The sequence below is a fragment of the Cynara cardunculus genome (genome assembly GCF_001531365.2).
Source record: "Cynara cardunculus var. scolymus isolate 2C chromosome LG 11, CcrdV1, whole genome shotgun sequence".
NCBI lineage: Eukaryota > Viridiplantae > Streptophyta > Magnoliopsida > Asterales > Asteraceae > Cynara > Cynara cardunculus.
This window is the reverse complement of record NC_037538.1, coordinates 10,991,512-11,000,759: the sequence shown is the minus strand read 5'-3', so window position 1 is coordinate 11,000,759 and position 9,248 is coordinate 10,991,512. Positions and strand designations below refer to the sequence as shown.

The 9,248-nt window shown below is 31.2% G+C and overlaps 1 protein-coding gene across 1 annotated transcript; it reads right to left on the bottom strand.

Annotated features, from left to right (window-relative positions):
* Positions 1-2,129: 2,129 nt before the first annotated feature.
* Positions 2,130-6,046, bottom strand: LOC112521614 (myb-related protein 308). The gene is made up of 3 exons (XM_025130577.1): positions 5,914-6,046; positions 4,776-4,911; positions 2,130-2,975 (listed from the first exon to the last, which is right to left on the bottom strand). Exons 1-3 carry the CDS (start codon positions 6,044-6,046, stop codon positions 2,267-2,269), a joined length of 978 nt encoding a protein of 325 aa, XP_024986345.1. The 3' UTR covers positions 2,130-2,266.
* Between the last annotated feature and the right edge of the window lie 3,202 nt (positions 6,047-9,248).

The window sequence follows — 9,248 nt, the reverse complement described above, 5'->3', positions numbered from 1 at the left end:
TGTTTTCGTCTTTTTGCCCCTCGTCTTGTATTTGGTATTCTGTACTTTTTTGTTTCTAGCTTCTTGCTGGATTCGCTTATGTTTTGTTTAATATTAGTGGTTGGCTTGGTTGTGGGTGATGGCCTTGCCGAAGCTCTCTTCCTTGCCCTTCCTTTTGCCTTTCAAAAAAAAAAAAAACATATTAATCAAATGAAATGGATGGTTAAGAATGAGTTGTATTGGTTGTACAAATATCAAAGGTTGTATAATAACCGATATATATATATATATATATATATATATATATATATATATATGTATGTATATTGGAAAGGTCAAACTTGTATTCATGGGATCTAAATCCAAGGGACAAACCAAATCATAAATATGCTTAATAAATTTGGTCATGCATTTCTTTTGAAATTATGAAGGTTTTTAATTTCATTGTTTTATTGATAAAAGGTTTACTTAATTAGAAAGTAACACAAAATTATTGTATACCGGGTTGACAAGAAAGATTAGTTATGAAAATGTTGCTTAGATTTTTGTTAAACTTAATTCGACAATGAATTGATATAGGAAGCAACACTTAATGTTAGGCATGACACATGCTCATAAGCGATGTTGAATACTAATTTTTTGTTAAAACTATAGCTTATATATATGTATATGTATATGTGTATGTATATATATGTTATGTATATATGTTACAATTACTATAAAAGTGATTCATGTACCAACCCAAAAATGTTCGAACATATACTCATGGTCAACAAGAGGCACATCCTTCCAGCAAGCCCACAGACCATGAAACGATGACTTGAATATGGAAGTGACCTCCTAAACAACATGAGGATCTAAAAACCTGCACAATTGAACAATATATACAAGACAAAAGGCATTCATATCATTTTATTATGTAATATAAAGCCTTATACCATATCTACTTGCATGTCGCCTCCCAGATCCAGCTGCTTCGCTAACTCAAATGACATGGCGTCGACATCGAACGGTTGGGGACTCTCCTTGACCCCGAACTACTTGAACGTGGAACCTTAATTTGATGCTCTTCATCCTCTGATAACGCCATTTTTGGTTTTATTTTGATACTATTTCCTGTGTAGTTTCTCTCAGTTTCCAAGCAAACAAAACATTTCTCTAAGATTTTGATGCAAGATTGTACAAGAAAAGTTTTCAAGGAGATCTGTAAGAACCAAGAGATTTTGAACTTCATTTCAAGAATTTACAATCCTTTTATTAGAGGATTAAACGAGGAACCCAACACTATGCTTTGGAGAAGAATTGGAGCTAAGGTAAAGATCTGTTGCCTAAACAGTGTCCACCATGGGTTTCCTCATGAGTTTGAAGCATGCCATGCGAGTTTAATTCCTCGAGCAAGTTTCCACACGAGTTAAGTCACGTGGAAAATCACGGTTGTATCCCTTTTTAGTTTATATTCATTTGAAATAACTCTTTTTTAACTTATATATATCGAAACACTGAAAAAATTAAAAATATAATGTCAAGAAAAAACTAAATTAACCTTTGGAGACGAAAAAAGAGTAAAGGAGGGGAGGTGAATTGTTGTATAGTACAAGTCGTCAATGCATGTATTTGTACATTATAAATAGAAAATGAATATCTTCAAACTAAAACTAAAAAACCAAACTTTAGTTAAGTTTTTTAGTTCGATGGAACAATATCTCTACATTTTTTACTAGTGATTAACAATTTTTATATTTAATAATAAATATAGGTCATTTTTAATTTTTTATAAATTTAATGTAATTTATTACGATTAAATCGTGAAATGATTTTTTGTACACACTGAATTAAATGACACTCATAATAGTTTGTTGGCCATTATCTCCATTTTGTTTTTAACCAAACCAATACTAATTTAGCTTATCATCGATGTCAGATTGAAATAAGTCAAAAAACACCTAAAATAAGTAATCCCAAACACCCTCTAATTTATAATGGAACTACAAAAATATCAAACAATTATTAATTGAAATCATGCATTACATAATTTTAATTAATTACCACCATTAAAAGAAACAAAACACGTCATACGATCGACTCTCATTTACATCAAACCCTCCTAATTTGGTTGTAATCTTTTCCTTTTTTGTTATGTCATTTCTTAAGCATACAAAAGTATAAAAAAAAGAAAAAAGAAAAAAAAGAGAGTAATTTCTCTCGTTTCATAATCTCACCAAGCCCAAGAAAACCAGAAAAAGAAAGGGAAAAAAGAAGAAGAGTCAAACTCTTTCCATGGCAATCTCTATAATGATGTAGGGTAAGAAGATAAGATGGGTCCCATGTTCGATGCAGAAGGTACACCGATTTCTTCACCACCAAGTTGTACTTCTTGATGTTCATCATCCCAAAATAAATAGCTTGGACATTGTTGGCTTGTTTGATCCACAACCCATCCATTAAACTCATGTTGCTTCTGAATTAAGCACTCTCTTCCTTCCCCATTCGTCAAATGACAATTTTGCCCCTCTACCATGCTCTCCAAATTCTCCATTAATGGTGGCAAATAACTTGAATACATGCCATTGTTATTCGTTGTGAAGTTCAGGACTTGTGAGGACAATTCCGGGATTTGGTTCTTGTGTATTTGCCACATGGAATCGTTGAAAAACTCTGTTTGTGTAATGCAATCCCCATTTTGCCCTTCGAGTACCGAACCACTTGTGTCGAGCATGAATAATGAGCTTGAAGATGAAGAGATCACGGGTTGTTCTTGAATTGGTTGCTTGATGTTGTTTATGCCCAAGTCCTGATTCAGGAAACTCAAATGGGTCGGGTTGTACCCATAATCGGAATGTGGTTGATCCATGCTTGTAGAACTTGTACTCAAACGCCTTGTCGTCATGCTTGTTGAAGACGGTTTTCGGTTGATCTTTTTCTTAATCCATGAATTCCAATAGTTTTTGATCTCGTTATCCGTTCGTCCAGGCAAATGGCTTGCTATGTGGGCCCATCTATGTACAAGTCCATTATGCATTATCAATTTTTTGTATGGTTGTAATTAAGTATGATATATATGATATAATAAATTGACACATAAAGTAAGCATGACGAATGCGTATGATCATCTAAAAAACATGCAAAATATAGTGAAATATAATAAGCTTAAATATAATAAATTGACACATAAAGTAAGCATGACGATTGCGTATGATCATCTAAAAAAACATGCAAAATATAGTGAAATATAATAAGCTTAATTAAGTTGTGACATTGTTTTCAACATTTAAATGCATCATAAACAACTTTGAAAGCGATAATTAAGTGCTTTCTAGCAACCATGCTGTAGTTTTACTCGAGTAGTCTTATTCCTAAGATCCTAGACGGAAGGATAGATATATAATTAGAGTAAGCTTCAAGTGCAATCTATTATATTTGTACAATCAATGCAAACCAATAATTGAGATATTTATGGAAATGATGAGAGTTCATTTATTAATTATAATTTGAATATTTATGGAAGATGACTATAACTTATTAATTATGATCAATACTTTATATTAGAAAACAATCAAAACCTTTATTAAATCAAATTTTCATTAAATTAAACGGATGGTTAAGATTGAGCTGTATTGGTTGTATAAATGTAAAGGGTTGCATAATAACTCACCTCTATATGATTAATATAGAGAGAGATATGATCATACGGAAAAAATCGATCAACTTATGAACAATTATAAGAATGGTCAAATTACATATGATTACAAAGATACATATAATACAACACGTCTAGAAAGACGTGTTGAACTGGTCACTGCGGCCACGGTTGAGTGTAAAGTCATGTGTCCAATGGCTGGTTAACATGGCGTGTGTGTATCAGATACGATTTTACTCTAAAATCACATATGATTTTTATGATTCTTGTATTTTCTGTAAGTTGATCGTCTTCTCTTTTGATCCCGTCTATATATGTGTGTGTATATATATATATATGACGTCGATAGCACACTCAGTATTTTGTTTTATAATGGCTACGTTTTCAATATCCTGTCTTCTAGTTCACTTTTAGTCATATAGACAAGATTTTCATCTTATTCAATACTGAACATTCCATGTAAAACTACTTTGTTTGGATCATTCTCTTCTATAAATGTTGAAAAACTTCTTTCTTTTCTTAAGAGCTTTAAAAAAAAACTAATGAGGTTATACATATTCTTATTGTAGCATATGTCATTTAGTTGTATACAAGTTATAAAAACAACTGTCATTGAAAACTTATGCTAATGTATAAATATAAAAAATTCTTGAAAGCAATTTGATTAACACCTCATAACATGGTCTAGATTAATAATTAAAGTATATTAGTTGTTTAATTTTACATTTTGTAACTGTCGTTATATTATGCGAAATGAATAAAATATGAATGAGTGATCATGTATTTGATGTGTAATAAATTAAAATAACGACTGAACTTGCAAAAACAAGAATGAAAATGATATATCATATGTAATCTAAAAACTATAAGAATCATTGGAATATTGTTACTTGTAATATATATATATATATATATATATATATATATATATATATANTATATATATAACGAATTCTACGTGTACTTCCCATATAATTAATCATGACTAGAATATATATTTCTTTTCATGAATTACTGTATTATTTTTTAGTTGCAAATAATTGTATGTCATAAAATATTTTTTTCTCAAATCATAAAACTGTTTTGATTTAATGTTTGATGACTGCTGCATAAAACTTATGTAGTAACTATTGTGAAGGTTGATTTTTAGAGAACTGACTTGTTTCCTACAACGCTGTGAAGGTTGATGATCAATTTTTCTTCGTCTGGTGTGAACTTTCCTCTTCGAATATCGGGTCTTAAATAGTTTATCCATCTCAATCGACAACTTTTTCCGCACCTTTGAAGCCCTGAAACTAAAACAACGTTCTTTGAGACATGCATATTCACACAAATACTTAAAATGTGATTCTTAATCGTGCATTGCCACCCCAAAATAGCAATGCAGGTAACAGTGCTATCTCACATCACAAGGTGATTAAAGGGTATTTGAAGGATGCTTGTTGGGTTGTAGTGTACAAATTGTTAATGCAACTCACAAAGAAAATTAAGTCATCATCTCTCTTTCCCATGGATTATACGTGTGTATATATATATATATATATATATATATATATATATATATATATTATTTGAGAATTCAAAAAATTGTGAGATCTATGAAAATATCTACCTTAAGGTTATGTTTAACATGATCTTTTTCCACGTAAATTCATTATTTAATATATTAATTAATATATATTTGTTTCACAATATATGTATTTTGTATGTATGCGGTTCACAATACATACTTATATTTTTTGTTTCACAAACACACAAAAAAAGTTTACATTATGAAACGAATATATGTTGTTCACTACATTAAATTCTAGTTATAAAAAAAAAAAAAAAAAGCATATGAAATAGTATATAATGTACTTGTTTTTAAGATTATCACAACTTAACGAGTTTTCAAAAAGAAGTTAACCTGTATATCTAATGATGTGGACCAAGAATTGACAAAGAAACATATGTCTGCATTGTCCAATTCAAGTCATGATATCTATCAAACCCTAATTAAGGTATATATTAAGCATGTTTTATCTAGTTGTACAATACAGCATATCAATGCGTTTGTACAAGTTACGTCACCATCTCTTCACCACCAATGTATAATGAGATATGATATGTACCAAGATAGGATCAAAAACATGAACTGTTCAAATGTCTCATTAAAACATGGGTGTTTTTCTGTCAATAGAACGAAAAATAGAGGAATAATATATAATATCTATATATATATATACACACACAAAATTATGGAGAGAGAGAGATGAAAAAGAAGAAGAAGAAGAAGAAGAAGAGAGGGAGAAAGAGACCAGCTTTCTCAGGAACTTCACTCCAGCAGCCATAGCCATGAGTTGTGATGAACCGAATGAGCTTTTCGTCTTCCTCAGGTGACCAAAGTCCTCTTTTAACCTTCTGTTGGTTACAACATGAATGCTGCCCCATTCTGATCTCTCTCTTTCTCTCTCTCTCTCTCTCTCTCTATATATATATATATATATTATATATATATATCTTCAAGTAGTGTGTGTTCTTGTGGTTCAGCCAAGTAAAACAAGAACAAGAAACATGGCCACCATATATGAAGATTGAAGGAAAAGGGTGTCTAGATATATGTGATTCTTGCCTTTTAAATGTGTTGGAAATACAAAAGCGGAATGGTGTTGGGACCCACTGCTCTGTGGGGTCAAGCTTTCATCTAACCCTAAAAGGACACTTCATCCAATTCATGTTGCATTTTTCTACGTAGATTTGTAGTATTACGTAACCAACGTCACGTACTTGCCTCTCTATATCAAACACACACACTCACTCACGATACACAAATATACAACCCCTTACGCGCATATTGGTCTTTTTCTTCAAGGATGTTGATTAGACCATTGTTGAATCGTTTAGCCATAAAATCATCTCATCACTAGAATAGCTAATTTATTTTATGGTTTCTATATGATGTAAAAAGATTTTATATATATAGAGGTTGGATTCCGGTGAAACAGTGGATTCCAGTGAAACAGGGAAGAAGAAATCTCCATCTTTACATCAATTATAATTGGAGGTCAACATTAATGAGATACATCGAATCAATTTATGTGAGAAACACAATCTATGGGGTGGGGTGAGATTAAGACTGATTATGGATCTAGATCCTTTTTCAGGTTTCTTTTCTTAACTTTTATTCTTACACGGTTCATCGTATGGGTTATTTAAAAGAGAAATGGTTTGTTTGTGATAATCATGAGATTCAATTTCAACCACAAATCAATAAATAAAATAGAAAATTAATAATTATAGTAATTTTGAATTAAAATTTAATTAAAATGCATCTTGGTTATTTTAAAACTCTCCTATCCCCTCTCCCCTCTTCCGACCTCCAACCTCCGGTGAACTTATTCCGATGAACACTAAGATACACAATGTGATATCTAAAAATATCGACATTGTTAAAGAAAAGATACATAAAAACGACCTTTAGTGTGATACATATTTTGATACTTAAGAACTTCTAATAGTAAGACACAAACACAATGTGATACCCACTATGATATCACCAAACCCGCTGTGTTACACATTGTGATACCCAAGAACTTTAATACACAAATTCATTGTGATACTACTGTGATACCCAATTGTGATAACACTGTGTTACCGTCTTGAATATGGATTGAGATGAAATCTTATATGGGTTTTATATCAAACATAACCACTATGATACCCACATCAAAACTTGAAGAAAATAAAGAAAGAATAACAACAACATCAAACATAGGGTCAAACCAGAAAATGTCCTTAAAACCATGGATATGGAAACCAAGAAAAACTCATATTTGAAACCAGAGAGGGGGGGGTTTAGAAACCAGATCTATCTTTATCGTCCTCATCAGCTGCTCTGATAATGTAGTTCACGTTGGTGTTTGATTTCAATACGTTTATGAATTATTGGGTCCTTGGTCTTTGATTTTCAAACGCGAATCCTCCAGTCCTGATGGTCGGTTACCGATCAACCATTCACGTCTCCATCACCTCATCTCCTCCTTCCCCGCCGGTTACCGATCTTTTTCTGATTACTTCTTTCCATGGCTGCCGGTAGAAATTAAGGGAGATTGAAAGAGAATCTTTTTTTTTTTTTTTTTGATTAGTAGTGAGATATATGAAAAGATTTGATAAGCCTGATATATGGAAATATATAAACATGAGTTGTAATATTTTTTTACAAAATTACCTTTTATGATTATTTAAACTATAATAATAATAATTATCTTAAATGATTGGTTAATATTAAATCTCATTATTACTCATATCTAAAAGTGTTACAATAAGTTTATAAGACGCTTTTAGACGTTTTAACAGATTTATGAAGAAGCTTTTAGAAGCATCGAAAAGAACTTGTTAAAACACATAAAAACATCCTATGAACTTATTGTAACGTTTTTAAATATGACTTTTTTTATATGGTCCTATAAACTTGTGTTCTATAAAGTATTCTTTTAGAACACCTTTTTATTTTAAGTGTCCTATAAAATCAGTTTTGTTGTAGTAAATCATTTAATTCAGGAGATTTGAACCAGTAGGCTATGTAACACTATTTCTTATCAATAAAGAAACTATATGTTATTTTTGCTGATAAATCTACCAAGTGAACCACATTTATGTTGAAATAAAATGCAAACTGCAACACCACGCACCAAGAGATGGGGTGTGATTTAGATTTGGTGTGGGGTTGTGGGAAGGCTCTGTTTGGGTTTAACCTCATTTTGGCTAGGGTTTAAGTGTTCTTGTAATAGCTTATTCCGTAAGCGCCTTTGGTAGACTTTGAGGTGAATTTTGGAGGGTCTGGTTTTGAGGATTGTAGGATCTTTGTAAAGGTAAATCTTATTATAAATTTTCCATCCGTTTGATCGTCAATATATAAACTTTGTCTCTACATTGTGAATGTACACTATCTCATAACATTGGAAGTACGTTAAATGTTTGTTGTATTTTTTTTTATTTCCTTGCATTTATTTGTTGAATATCGATGTTGTTGGTTTGCATTTATATATATTTTGTTGGTACATTTGAACACATTTGAAATCCGTGTTTTCTTTATTAGTTGTTAGGTTGTAACGTTTCTCATGTGGAAACTATCCCCCGAAAGTAAAACCATAAACTAACACATGGTCGTAAAAGGGCGTTTGCATCAAGACATCTCAATTTCACAATGGTTGGGAACAAGTGATTATTTGTGGATTTTTCTAAATAGCCTTTTAATCGCAAAAAGTTAATTTTACTTGTTGCAATGAAACTCAAGGCAACGTGTGCTTTAAGCGTTAGCGTTAGCAATTCTTTCCCCTTTTTGCAATCATTGAAGTATCTTCTTTAAATGAACAAAAGACAAAATGAAATCAAAGTCCCACCCTTACAAAACCAGAAACGCTTGATGAACTCACACCTTTCTTCTTCAATAATCATCTTTCTTTAACTATGAATGCTAATAATTACCCATAATTTCAAAAAGAATATGAAAATATTTGATATTCAGGGGAAAATCAATAGTTTCATGTAAATACATACATCAATATGTGTTATGAACACAAAAAAAATGGCGTTAAAAATAAAAATGAACAAAAAATGGATATAATTGTATTACACATGTGTGATATGAAAA